General features: G+C 37.2%; 1 protein-coding gene across 1 annotated transcript; it reads right to left on the bottom strand.

Moving 5' to 3' along the window:
* Positions 1-13251: 13251 nt before the first annotated feature.
* LOC111904981 (uncharacterized) lies at positions 13252-14094 on the bottom strand. Its single transcript, XM_023900669.1, has 3 exons — positions 13840-14094; positions 13636-13758; positions 13252-13548 (listed from the first exon to the last, which is right to left on the bottom strand). The coding sequence occupies exons 1-3, from the start codon at positions 14092-14094 to the stop codon at positions 13252-13254; spliced, it is 675 nt and encodes a 224-aa protein (XP_023756437.1).
* Positions 14095-15495: the final 1401 nt, after the last annotated feature.

The raw sequence follows: 15495 nt of genomic DNA, 5'->3' as shown, positions 1-15495 counted from the left end.
GATGGTATTTTGTTTATCAGATGAAAAGAAGTTTTGACACATTCTCCCTAATATTGTACACCAATTCCCGATTGAAAATAAAGGAATCTAGCAATTTCGAGGATGTGTTTGTGTTTGCGTTCTACTATCCCATTTTGCTGAGGGGTATAAGATGTGGACTTTTGATGGATTATATGATTGTCTTGAAAAAAAGAAGTACCATGAACACTTGATCCCAAATCCCTTGCATTATCTGTTCGAATAATCTTTACCGTTGTTCGGAATTGAGTTTTAACCATCTTAAAAAAAGCTTTGGTCAATGACAAAGAATAACTCTTATGAGAAAGAAGATGAACCCAAGTATGTCTGTTGTAGTCATCTACAATAGTAATGAAGTATTTGAAACCATCATGTGTTATGTGTTTATATGGTCCCCAAACATCCACATGTATCAAGTCAAAAGGTGATTTAGAAAAAGATGAACTAACATGAAATGATAACCGATGTTGTTTAGCTTTGGAGAAAATGATACAAGAATGAACATTCGAATCATGACAACTAGATGTTACAAGAGACAATGTTTTGAGTTTTGCAACAGGAATATGACCAAGTCTATTATGCGATAACATTGTGTTTTAACTTCTACAAGGAGTAAACCCAGAAGTTTGACAAGACAATGAAGATGTAAAAATAGACAAATTAAATTTTAGTGAAGTCTTTAGATCATAATGATCAAAAATATACAAATCATTAACCCTTTTTCCAAGAATTTGAAGAGCAAATTTATTCTTCAAGGGAGGGTCCTCCAAAAGTCAATTTTCATCAGTGAAAATTGTAAATGTTTTGAGATGTGATGTGAGTTTTGGAATCGAAACAAGATTATATTTAAAACCAAGAACGTACAAGACACCATGAAGAATTATTGATTCATGAATCTCTGTCACAACTAGCATTGTAGCTAGGAAATTATATTCCCGTGTAATCATTCAACTATTGTAAAACATATACTCTAAGTAAATATCACTGAATGCTCATTTAAATTCACATTTTACGTTCAACAAAGGATCTGAAAACCTTAAGAATCCCGGTTTGAGTCCATATTAGACTAGAATTTCCTTATTGGGCCTAATGGACCAATAAGCATCCAATTCAATTATTTTGGACATGGAAACCCTATTTGGATTCTAAATGGACCCAATTCACAAATATATAACATTTTGGACCATTTGGGCATAGAATTGTTTATTCTGGCCCTAATGGGCCTTAATGGACCATCTTTAATCCAATTAACCTTAGTGACCAATAAATCCATCCTTTTATTCTATTTGGGCCGCAAGTGCTTCCAAGTGCCCACCGGGCCGAAAATTTTGTGTTTAGGTTCCAAAAATCCTAACTAAATGTTAATGGGCTCAAACTATTCCATTCCTACTCCTTGGCCTAAAAATCTCGGCCCAACATCAATTAAACAAAAAAAAAGGGGAAATGTAATAAGAGTTGACTTAGGAGCTGCCACCTCCATAATGTTCAACATATATCCATGCAAGGACCCCCATACTTCCATGCAAGTAACCTCACCAACTCTCTCCCCTCTCCTCTTGATATTTCGACTGAGAACCAAACACACACACACACACACTCTCTTTCTTTCAAACACTTCCTTAATCACTCTCAAGCATCATTCTCCTCCTTCCTCCAAGATCTCAAAAATTTGCTAGAGTTCTAAGGATTTTCATCAAGTCATTCCAATAATTGGTAAGTTATTGCCAAACACAAGAATCTTCTTTCATCTTAACATGAAAAACTCCTTCTTACATGGTTTTATTCCATGATCACACCTTAGAAGCTTCATAAACTCGATATCCACAACAAACGTGTGCTAAGACCAAAAATCTCTTCCACTTCTTCAAAAACCAAAACATCAAGAAAAGGTGAGTTTATACCGCCTTGTTTTCGGTTTTCATATGATTTTGGGGGGAGAATGCAAGTAAAATGTGTAGATCTATGTGTTATATGCATGTCTTGTGTGATTTCTTAGTTTGTTTGGTAAAAATGTGCTAGATCTTAGCAAATATCAAAATTTTAAGTAATAATGAGCAAAGATCTATGAACTATGACATTATATACATCACATTATTAAGCCAAAAGTGATTACATGTTTAACATATAAAAGATTTCAACAAAGACCTTGTTAAAGGTCAAAAATTGTCAAGAAAACAAAAGATAAGGGAAAAAAAGGAGGAATTATGTTTTTATAGGGACCAAACAGGTCCTACCTGTATAAAAAGGGATTTTTATGATAAACATACTTTCCAAAGGGCCAAAAATGTAAATTTTAGCTTAATGGGGCAAATTTTGGGACTTACGGTTTTGGGCCCAAAATTGCGAAAAATTAGGTTTTTGGGGATTAAAAATGTAAATTGGCCAAAGTTTGAATCATAATTGTAAATAAACCAAATTTTGGGGTAAAAATAACATTTATTCCTAAATTGGACAAAAAATGTAACTTTTATAAAAAATTGGGTCGAAAGTTACAACTTTAACAAACAAGAGGCTGAAAATGTAATTTTCTGCAAAACTAGGCCATAAATGTCAAAATATAAAATTTTGGATTAAACTTTTGAATTTCTAAACATTTGGGACAAAATTGAAATTTTTTATAAATAATGAATTAAAGTGTCATTTTTACAAGACTTTGGGCCTTAATTAAAAATTGGAGGATTATTGGCCAAAAATGTCATTTTTACAAAAAGAAGGGTTTTTATCATCAATCTAGTAAACCTCGGGCTAAAACAAAAAACAGAACAAAACAAATGAACAAAATATGTTGATAACTATTTATTGGGCCTAATATTCACGTTACTTGGCCATTGGGCCCTAAGGGCCCATTTAAGTGTATATTGAGCCCAATGTATTCCATGACATGTTTATTTGGTCTTAACAACCCACTTACATATTAATTTAGGCCTAAATTATGGGTTACATGTTTATTGGGCTTTGTGGCCCGTTTACATGCCTATCGGGCCTAAATTACCCTCTTACATGTTATTGGGCCTTTTTGGTTCATTTAAATGCTAATTGGGCTTGGAATGAAATTCACAAGCTAGTAGGTCGTAACTATATCTTTGCGTAATCATTAAACTTCGTATACTTATATATGTACCTTTCAAATATGAAAAACATACCACATATACGTAAACATTAAACATAGTACAAAAGGGGTTGAGAATCTAGTGAGACATGTTAGTTGGCACCTCTGAGTGTACACTCGTATCCTGTAGTTATAATCCGAGTTTCCTAGAGGGAAAGCGGGAGTTTGTGTATGGATCTATACAGGGTGACCACCGACGCCTGGACTGTTCACTACAGCTAGACTAGGCTAGTATAGGGCGACAAAATCTTGAGCAATACTAACATTTGGAAAAATGCCAAGATGGGCAACCTAGTCATTATCATGCATGGTTATAATAGCTCATATAGGGATTCAATACCAAATATAACCTTTCGAAGATAAACTCTTCGATTGTGTCAATACAAAACGACTTATTTAATGATACAAGAACCTAGACGTTGTTATAAAACAGAAAATATCAGATTTTCTGGGGAAATTATTCATATACGTTTATCACTTATTCACAATACAATGAATCTAAACTACACTCATACAAGTTATAACTATGAAATTCACACATGCATTTATACTTGATTTTCACATCATTTTCCGACAATTTACAGAAAATAACGGATTTTGTGGGTTCTTATGAAAGATACAAATGCTTTTATTCAACCATACTTAGGAACTCACCAACATTATATATGTTGACCGTTTTCAAAATAACTTGTATTCTCAGGTAATCGTTAAGCAGGAAGGATTTGCAAGAATGTATGAATTTGTTTTGTGTAACATGACGTATCGTACTTTTATAAACTTGAAACTATGTAACTTATAAGAATGTACTTGATGTGAACAATGCTAGTTGTTATATGTAATGTTGGTGATGAATGTGTTATGTTTCATGTATATTCAGTGTGATGATAATTCAATTCTTAGTCACACGAGCCCCTGGACGTTTCTACTGTCTGGTTCGGGGGTGTGACCGGTTTGTATCAGAGCAATGTTTATAGTGAACTAGCATATCTAACCATACATGATATGCAACTTTAAACACAATGGGACTAAATAACTCTGAACAAAACAAAAATTTCACACTTATGTGCGCATATTTGGATAATAACCTAACAATATTTAATAAAAGCTTCTGGAGGAAATTGAACACTATGATTAAACCTGGGCAATTATGTAGTCATATTAGGGATAAATATAGCCTGATCAACGATATTTATTCAGAATATAACCAACATGTGTTCGGGAGTAATCATAGAGGGAAATGAATCCAAAAGCCTACCCCACTCTCCAATAACTCTAGGGAACCCAAACACAAATAATTAAGTATACTATAGGGATAATCAAAACATGAGCTATTCATACGCCCTCATGCAGTCACCATGGACGACGCTCAACAAGGAGTCCATTTTTATCAAGCCCTAGTGGCTCATGGGATGCTAGAAGAGAATCTCGAAGAAGGGCAAGGGGGAGCCCCTAACATTGGGCCCGAAGAGTACACTTATACATACTATGAGTTTGAGGAGACTAATGAAGACATGGAGGAAGATAGGGACGCGAATGAGGGCCCTGTCGAACCACCTACCAATGAGGCACCCCAGGACCACCGAGCTCTACCAAGGGATCCTGTTGGTGAGGATCATTCGTTGGAAGCAGAGGTTGCCACACTTCGACAGCAACTATTTGCTATGGAGGCACGAGCCGTGCAAGCTGAGCAGGAACGAGATGAGGTCATCGGAAAGATGACCGAGATGGCTTAGTTGTTGGCACAGAATTTTAGGATATGATATCGTTACCGTCATTAGGAATTTCTCAGTATGATCGGGATCAGTAATATATCTATTAGTATTAGGTTTCTCTTATGTGATCTATGATATGTACAATCAACTCTATGTTTAAGTGACTACACTACTCATAGGGTCATCATGCTGCCGGATTTTATATTTATATGTACTGTATGCCTTTTGGAAAATTTTCATGTATAAAAAGTATTAGTATTAAGGAAAATGCTTTATGTTTTATCATGACGTTGTTATCTGCTATGTGTTTTACTTCCTTGTTTTATGTCAATGTGTGAAATTATTTAAGTACATGCTATACCCTTAGTCTATAGGATCACAAACTCGCAAAAACCATAGGCACTCAACATCTTTTTGTTCCATGACAGAAAGATGCCGCAAAGACCCAACTGTGTAAACAACGCAACACCAACCCCGCCGGAAATAAACTCGGTTGCATTCCAGGCAGCAGTGTCCGTTGTGGTCACTGTAGCACTTGCACATATTCACAATGGAAACAACAGAGAAGGCAACGGACAACGAACTGGAAGTACAAATCAAGGAACAAATCACGGAGCCACACGACCATGCACCTAACAGGACTTCACCAACGCCAAACCTCAGACCTTTAATGGGACAGGAGGCGTCATAGCCCTGAAGCGATGGATTGATAAAGCAGAATCTGTTTTTGAAATATGCGGGTGTTGGGATGATTGTAAGGTCAAGTTCGCAGCCTGCACATTCATTGATCAAGCCCTCCCCTGGTGGAATGGCCATATTGAGGCCATGACACTCCTGGTGGCAAACGCGATGCCCTGGGAAGAGCTGAATGAGATGATGTTGTCGGAATATTGTCCTAGAGGTGAAATTCAGAAGATGGAACAAGAGTTGTGGAACCTCACGGTTCAAAACTCCAATATCGACGCATACATATCCAGGTTTAGTGAGCTATCTCTTATGTGTCCTGGAATGATCACCACAGAAGGGAAAAAGATTAAGAGGTTTATCTGGGGACTGACTGCACCTATTCAAGGGAACGTCATTGTTGCAAACCCGAAGACATTTGATAGTGCCAAGAGACTGGCCAAGAAACTGTATGATCATGTCAATAAGAAGAGTGCCAAAATAGTGGAGGTGGAGGGTAAGAAGGAAGAAGAGAGTAAGAAAGTAAGAAACAACAAGAGAAAGGGAAAACAGAACTCAGAATCATCTAAGAAGCAACAAACTGTGACTGTTCACGCTGCAACACAAGCTACCACCACACCGCATGCTTCAGCCTCTTCCATGCCAAATGATTCAAAGCAGTACTCGGGAAATCTCCCCAAGTGCAACAAATGCAACTTCCACCATCACGGGAAGTGCAGAGAGATGAGTTGCACAAGGTGCAACCGGAAGGGACACACAACGAAGTATTATAGGACTCAGCTTCAACAAAACCAAATGACAAACAACAACAACAACAACACCAATGCTGGAGCTAGCTATACCTGTTACAGATGTGGGAAAACTGGACATATCAAGCGAAACTACCCCAACGCAAAAAATCAAGGGGCAGGAGAAGCAGGGAGAGAATTGACAATGGGTCAGGGTGAAGCGGTGCAGGATCTAGCCGTTGTTACCGGTATGTTCCTACTTAACAACTCGTATGCATGCATCTTATTTGATAGCGGAGCGGGGCGAAGTTTTGTGAGTAATAAGTTCAAACACTTACTAAAACAACAACCACAAAAGCTTAGTGAAGCCTTCACGGTGGAAATGGCTAATGGGAAGATTGAATTAACTAAGGATATCTATGTAGCGTGTACACTAACTCTAAACAATCACACCTTCCAAATAAACTTAATGCCTGTAAATATTAGGAGTTTTGATGTGATCATCGGCATGGATTGGTTAAGCCCCCATCATGCCGATATTATGTGTCACGAGAAGGCCGTTCGCCTTCATCTTCCAAACCACAAAACCCTAATAATATATGGAGATAAACCCGATGAAAATCTTCGTCTTATCTCGTGCATCAAGGCACAAAAGTGCTTGCACAATAAGAACTACACGTTTTTCGCTCACGTTGTGGACAAAACCAAAGAGGAAGTAAGAATTCAAAACATCCTGGTGGCATGTGACTTCCTGGATATGTTTTCTAGAGGAACTTCCTGGAATACCCCCAGAACGACAAATCGAATTCCGAATCGACCTAGTATCTGGAGCCACTCTGATCGCCAAATCACCCTATAGGTTGGCTCCTACGGAAATGCAAGAATTCTCAAGCCAACTAAGTGAACTCTTGAATAAAGGATTCATTAGACCAAGCTTCTCTCCATGGGGAGCTCCGGTTATTTTCCTTAAAAAGAAAGACATATCCTTCAGGATGTGCATTGACTATAGGGAACTAAATAAACTCACCATCAAAAACCGGTATCCACTTCCGCGAATTAATGATCTATCTGACCAACTTCAAGGGGCTAGTTACTTTTCAAAGATAGATATGAGATCTGGTTATCATCAACTCAAAGTCCGAGATGAGGACATTCCCAAGAATGCCTTCCGAACTCGTTATGGTCATTACGAATTCGTCGTGATCCCTTTGGTCTAACAAATGCCCCCGCTGCATTTATGGACCTCATGAATCGAGTTTTTCATCCATTCCTTGACAAATTCATGATTGTTTTCATCGTTGATATTCTCATATACTCTCAAAGCAAGGAAGAGCATAGTCAACATCTCCGAAAGATCTTAGAGACCCTTCGAGCTGAAAAGTTATATGCGAAGCTCTCCAAGTGTGAGTTTTGGCTCCGCAATGTAAATTTCTTGGGGCATGTAGTTAGCCTAGAAGGAATCCATGTAGATCCCTCCAAAGTCAAGGCCATTGAAGGCTGGGCGATTCCTAGAACGCCAATGGAGATTCGTCAACTCTTGGTTCTAGCAGGCTATTACCGAAGATTCATTCAGAACTTTTCTAAGATAGCCAAACCCCTCACCACATTGACACAGAAAGGCGTACCTTTCAACTAGACAAAGAAGCAAGAGATCGCTTTCCAAACCTTGAACCAATCCATTTGTAGTGCTCCGGTGTTATCCTTACCGAAGGGAACCGAAGACTTCATAGTTTACTGTGATGCTTCGAATCAGGGTTTAGGTTGTGTCCTTATGCAACGTGGGAAGGTAATTGCTTATGCATCCAGACAACTGAAAACACATGAAGTAAATTGTACCACACATGATCTTGAACTGGGGGCAGTGGTCTTCGCCTTAAAAATTTGGAGGCACTACATCTATGGTACCAAGTGCACCATCTTTACAGACCACAAGAGCCTCCAGCACATTCTAAATCAAAAGGAACTAAACATGAGGCAGCGAAGATGGGTTAAACTATTAAATGATTATGAGTGTGAGATCAAATACCATCCAGGGAAGGCTAACGTGGTAGCCTATGCCCTAAGCTGAAATGAGTATTCAAGTTGTCGTGTGAAGACCCTATCAATCACCATCCAATCTCATCTAGCCTCACAGATCAAGGAAGCCCAATCGGACGCCTTGAAGCTAGAAAATATCACTAGTGAATCACTACGAGGAATGGAGAAGGAGCTCGAAGTTAAAGACGACGGAACTCACTACTTCATGAATAGAATATGGGTTCCCAAAATTTGGGGATTCAGAGAAGTAATCATGCATGAAGCCAACAAGACGTGATATTCTATTCATCCGGGGTCAGATAAAATGTACATGGATATCAAGCAACAATATAGGTGGCCTAATATGAAGGCAGATAGCCACTTTCTTGGGCAAGTGTCTTACATGAGCCAAAGTGAAAGTGGAATACCAAAAGCTCTCGGGACTACTGCAACAACCAGTGATACCCGAGTGGAAATGGGAGAGGATTACCATGGACTTTGTGACAAAATTACCGAAGACAACTGGCGAGTTGGATGCAATATAGCTAATTGTAGATAGACTAACAAAATTCGCTCATTTCCTGGCAATAAAAGAATCCTACAAGATGGAAATGATGACCCGAATTTACATCAAGGAGGTTGTGAGACTCCATGGAGTGCCAGTATCTATTATCTCAGATCAAGCTAGCAGATTTAGTTCAAGATTTTGACAATCTCTTTAGAAGGCAATGGGAACACAATTGGGTATGAGCACTGCCTACCACCCATAGATGGATGGTCAGAGTGAGCGCACCATCCAGACTCTAGAGGATATGCTCCAAGCTTGCCTGATCGATTTCAGAGGCAAGTCATGGGATACCCACTTGCCTCTGATCGAATTCTACTACAACAGTTATTACACGAGCATCAAGTTTTCTCCCTTCGAGGCTCTCTATGGTCCTAAATGTAGATCACCAGCCAGTGCTCTTACAGGACCCAAAATCATTCATGAAACAACCGAAATGATAGTCCAAATCAAAGCTCGACTTCAAGCATCGCGAGACCGACAAAAGAACTATGCTGACAAGCGGTGAAAGCCACTAGAATATCAAGTCAGGGATCGCGTGCTATTAAAGGTCTCTCCATGGAAGGGAATGATTCGATTTGGGAAAAGAGGAAATTGAACCCGCAGTACATTGGACCGTTCGAGATTCTTGCCCGGATTGGTCCAATGGCTTACAAGCTGCAGTTACTCGCCGAGCTCAGCAACGTACACCTAGTGTTCCACGTCTCGAATCTGAAAAATGTCTATTAGATGAAACTCTTGTCATACCTTTCGAAGAGATTGAGATAAACGAGAATCTCTTGTTCGTCGAAGAGCCAGTCGAGATTATGGATAGGGAAGTGAAGCGTACAAAGCAAAGTCGCATTCCGACTGTGAAGGTTCAATGGAGCGCAAAACATGGAACAGAATTCACGTGGGAACGTGAAGACCAACTGAAGCAGAAGTACCCTCACTTATACTCTAAGTAAATATCACCCAATGCTCATTTAAAGTCACCTTTTATGTTCGACAAAGGATCTAAAAGCCCTAAGAATCCCGGTTTGAGTCCATATTGGACTAGGATTTCCTTATTGGGCCTAATGGACCAATAAGCATCCAATTCAATTATTTTAGACATGGAAACCGTATTTGGATTCTAAATGGTCCCAATTCACAAATATATAACATTTTGGACCATTTGGGCCTAGAATGGTTCATTCTAACCCTAATGGGCCTTAACGGGCCATCTCTAATCCAATTAACCTTAGTGACCAATAAACCCATCCTTTTATTTTATTTGGGCCGCAAGTGCTTCCAAGGGCCCAATGGACCGAAAATTTTATGTTATGGTACCAAAAATCCTAAATAAATGTTAATGGTCTCAAACTATTCCATTCCCATTCCTTGGCCCAAAATCTCGGCCCAACATCAATTAAACAAAAAAAAGGGAAATGTAATAAGAGTTGACTTAGGAGGTGCCACCTCCATAATGTTCAACATATATCCATGCAAGGACCCCCATACTTCCATGCAAGTCACCTCACCAACTCTCTCCCCTCTCCTCTTGATATTTCGGCCGAGAACCAAACACACACACACACAGACACACTCTTTCAAATACTTCCTCAATCACTCTCAAGCATCATTCTCCTCCTTCCGCCAAGATCTTGAAAATTTGCTAGAGTTCTAAGGATCTTCATCAATTCATTCCAATCTTTGGTAAGTTATTGTCAAACACAAGTATCTTTTTTCATCTTAACATGAAAAACTCCTTCTTACGTGGTTTTATTCCATGATCACACCTTAGAAGCTTCATAAACTACAGATCCACAACAAAGGTGTGGTAAGACCAAAAATCTCTTCCACTTCTTCAAAAACCGAAACATCAAGCAAAGGTGAGTTCATACCCCCTTGTTTTTGGTTTTCATATGATTTTTGGGGGAGAATGTTAGTAAAATGTGTAGGTCTATGTGTTATATGCATGTCTTGTGTGATTTCTTAGTTTGTTTGGTAAAAACGTGTTAGATCTTAGCAAATCTCAAAATTTTAAGTAATAATGTGCAACGATCTATGAACTATGACATTATATACATCACATTATCAAGCTAAAAGTGATTACATGTTTAAGATATAAAAGATTTCAACAAAAACCTTGTTAAAGGTAAAAAATTGTCAAGAAAACAAAAGATAAGGACAAAAAGGGGCAATTATGTTTTTATAGGGACCAAACAGGTCCTACCTGTATAAAAAGGGATTTTTATGATAAACATACTTTCCAAAGGGCCAAAATGTAAATTTTAGCTTAACGGGCCAAATTTTTGGGTCTCACGGTTTTGGGCCCGAAATTGCGGAAAATGATAAATTGGCCAAACTTTGAATTATAAATGTAAATAAACCAAATTTGGGGGTAAAAATAACATTTATTCCTAAATTGGACCAAAAATGTAACTTTTATCAAAAATTGGGCCGAAAGTGACAACTTTTACAAACAAGAGGCTGAAAATGTAATTTTCTGCAAGACTAGGCCATCAATGTCAAAATATAAAATTTTGGATTAAATTTGTGAATTTCTAAACGTTTGGGACAAAATTGCAAATTTTTATAAATTATGGATTAAAGTGTCATTTTTACAAGACTTTGGGCCTTAATTTAAAACTGGAGGATTATTGACCAAAAATGTCATTTTTACAAAAAGAAGGCTTTTTTTTATCATCAATCTAGTAAACATCGAGCTAAAACAAACAACGAAACAAAACAAATGAATGAAATACGTTGATAACTATTTATTGGGCCTAATATTCACGTTACTTGGTCATTGGGCCCTAAGGGCCCATTTAAGTGTATATTGAGCCCAATGTTTTCCATGACATGTTTATTTGGGCTTAACGACCCACTTACATGTTAATTTGGGCCTAAGTTATGGGTTACATGTTTATTGGGCTTTTGTGGCCCATTTACATGCCTATTGGGCCTAAATTACCTCTTACATGTTATTGGGCCTTTATGGTTCATTTACATGCTAATTGGGCTTGGAATGAAATTCACAAGTTAGTAGGTCGTAACTATACCTCTGCGTAATCATTATACTTCGTATACTTATATATGTACCTTTCGAATACGAAAACATACCACATATACATAAACATTAAACATAGTACAAAAGGGGTTGAGAATCTAGTGAGACATGTCGGTTGGCACCTCTGAGTGTATAATCGTAGCCTGTAGTTATAATCAGAGTTTCCTCAAGGGAAAGAAGGAGTTTGTGTATAGATCTATACGGGGTGACCCCCTACGCCTTAGTTGTTCGCTACAGTAGACTAGGCCAGTCTAGGGCGACAAAATCTTGAGCAATACCAACATTTGGAAAAATGCCAAAACGGACAACCTAGTCATTATCATGCATGGTTATAATGGCTCATATAGGGATTCAATACCAAATATAACCTTTCGAAGATAAACTCTTCGATTGTGTCAATGCAAAATGACTTATTTAACGAAACAAGAACCTAGACGTTGTTATAAAACATAAAATATCGGATTTTATGGGGAAATTATTCATATACATTTATCACTTATTCACAATGCAATTAACCTAAAATACACTCGTACAAGTTATAACTATGAAATTCACACATGCATTTAAACTTGATTTTCACATCATTTTCAAACAATTTAAAGAAAATATCGGATTTTCTGGGTTTTTACGAATGATTCAAAGGCTTTTATTCAACCATACTTATGAACTCACCAACATTATATATGTTGACCGTTTTCAAAATAACTTGTATTCTCGGGTAATCGTTAAGAAGGAAGTATTTGCAAGAATGTATGGATTTATATTGTGTAACATCACTTATCGTACTTTTATAAACTTGAAACTATATAAGTTATAACAATGTACTTGATGTGAAAAATGCTAGTTGTTATATGGAATGTTGGTGATGAATGTGTTATGTTTCATGTATATTCATTGTGATGATAATTCAATTGTTAGTCACACAAGCCCCCGGACATTTCTGCTGTCTGGTTCAAGGGTGTGAGAATCTCAACATCACCAGCACAAGTGATTAAAGTGTCATTACCATTAGGAAGTTTAGTTAGCTGTGGAAGAGCAATTTTAGACATGGACACAAAAATTGATTGATTAGAACAAATATGGTCAGTGGCACCCGAATCAACAATCCATGATTTATGCTTATGTCAAATATTGGATTATTTGTAAACATTAACACAAAAATGTTTGAATGAAATTTTTTACCATCTGAATTACATGCCCCTTTAGAGATAGAAGAATTGACTTGAGAAGAATTGATATTATTGTTGCTAAGTAATTGCAACAATTGACGATATTGTTCAGCAGTGAAGTTCATGTGTGGAGATGTTAAAACACCTTGCCCAATAGATATTGAAGCAACATTATGAACACCAGATGAAGAATCTTCTTTTTTACATTTGGTGAACTTAAAATTTTGTGGGAAATTCAACCAATGGAGAACAATGAGTTTTAGTATGACCATTCTTCTTATAGTGAGTGCAATTCAATGTTCGTTTGGAAGAATTATTAAATTTTGAAGAAGAAATTTGCATGTCCATGGCATCACTATTAAGAACAGGGGAATAATGAACCTCTCTTTGATGTTCTTCTTGAACAATAAGGGCATAAGCAGTTGACATAGAAGGAAGAGGCTTCATCATGAGTATTTGTCCTCGAATTATCTTGTATGAATCATTGAGCCCCATTAGAAGTTGAATCAATTTCTGGTCATCAAGAAACTTTTGAATTGTTGTTGCAGTACTACAGGATCATGCTGGGAGATCTTGTACAAATCGAAGTTCATCCGATACCTTCATCAATTTCATATAGTATGTGGAGAAATCATCCGATCCTTGTGTAATTGAACAGAGTTGTTGCTGAATTTCATAAGTCACTGCACCACTAGATTGCTCATATCTTTGATTGATTTCTTTCTAAATATCAGAAGTTGTCTGAAGAAAGAGCAGACTGTCTGCGATGTTCTTGTGGAATGAATTAAGAAGCCGGTTTATTACCATTGAATTAGCACGGTACCAGTTGGAATAAGAAGAAGAAATAGGAGCAGGTTGTGAATTTGATCCATCAAAAAAATTAGGATTCTTCTTGGTTGATAAGGCGATGGTCATAGATCGACACCATGCTATGAATCCAACACCATTAAAGATATTAGTGACCAAAATAGAGCTAGGGTTATCAGAGGATCCGATATAAAATGGACTGGAAACAGGAAGAACAATTGGATCGCTGAAATTGATTGTTGATTCAACCATTTCTACGGATCATAAAGACCACTTGAAATTGAATAAGAAAGATGATTGCGGAAGGTGAAATCAGATCTTAATATGATACCATGTTAGTTTCAATGATCGAAAATAAGAGAGAAAAACTTCGAACTCTTCATTTGATTAACCTTCATTATACAGAGCTTATTACATATATATAGAAATCAAAAAGTCTAACTAACTCAATCATAAATTACAGTTTTACCATTCATGCTAATTTACAAAAATACCCTTCAGTTCATTTGAGAGATGATGACAGAAATCGAGCATGTTGAAAAAGGTCTCATAAATTATTGCCACTTTATTAGTTTATTGTAAATTAAGTAAAGCACATTCATGATATTTCTTGTTAAAATGGTATCACCCGAAACTACACTAAAGAACAAACAGAAAGAAAAAGTAGTTAAGACCTGTGTTTAACATAATTTCCTTAAAACAAATTCGCCTATAAGAGTGCTTTTTTCCTAGGATACAATAGTCAGAAAGTGACTCTTCTAGGTCACTGAACCTCACTTGGCCCGGAATATACCTTAGTTTCAGCAAGATATGGAAGATGAAGCAAAGACGTAAGAGAGGAAGAGTAGTGTTTTGTTTCATTCGATGTATCCCATCAGTATCCTTAAGTCTCTATTTATACTCGAAATAATAAAGGTTGAAAAACATAACTTATGTGATTAACATGAAACCGTAACTGTCAAAATTAAATGGCACCAATAATCAAGAAATCAAAACCAAAATTTTTCATCAACGGCCTTTAATTTCGGGTTTAAAAGTGTTTAAATAAAAAGAAAATGATTGCAAAAAAGGTCCTTGAACATTTTGGTCGACTGGTGGTGTGTTCGTATCCGTAGGACGTGCATGCATACACAAGTTCATTGGCCTGATGCCAAACTGGCTCGCATTTGCACCCCCTATGTGCCTGTGCAAGAGAGAGCCTTGGATCCATAAGTTTTACACAGGTAACAAGGATTTGTAGTTATAAACCCATTTCCTTTTCATACTCCCACCAATCTGGGATGAATTAAACCCAACGAACCACTTGTTTATACTCTTCCAAACACCTCACTTTAATATGTAATTTCTCATTCATCTTTAATATGTTTTGGAGGAGAACACAAGTATTTAATCATTTCTCCATTTTTATTATCTCTAAGGTTCGAAATTCATGCTCAAAGTTGGGAAAAAAACCTATTTTTGGAAATTGGTAAAACAAATTTTCCAACAATCCCCAACATGAATGAAAATTGCTTCAAAATTTCCAAGTTGCTTAGGTAAAATCTAGCAATTGAATAGTGCATATGATAGGTAGGTTCTACCCTTTAAACCTTCCCTTAAGATATATATTTATTTAACTAGTAGACCGGTAGACTGGATGTCCGTGAATTGTTC

Source organism: Lactuca sativa, chromosome 9 (genome assembly GCF_002870075.4).
Source record: "Lactuca sativa cultivar Salinas chromosome 9, Lsat_Salinas_v11, whole genome shotgun sequence".
Taxonomy (NCBI): Eukaryota; Viridiplantae; Streptophyta; class Magnoliopsida; order Asterales; family Asteraceae; genus Lactuca; species Lactuca sativa.
Note: the sequence above shows the minus strand (reverse complement) of the source record. Positions and strands in the feature narration are given on the sequence as shown.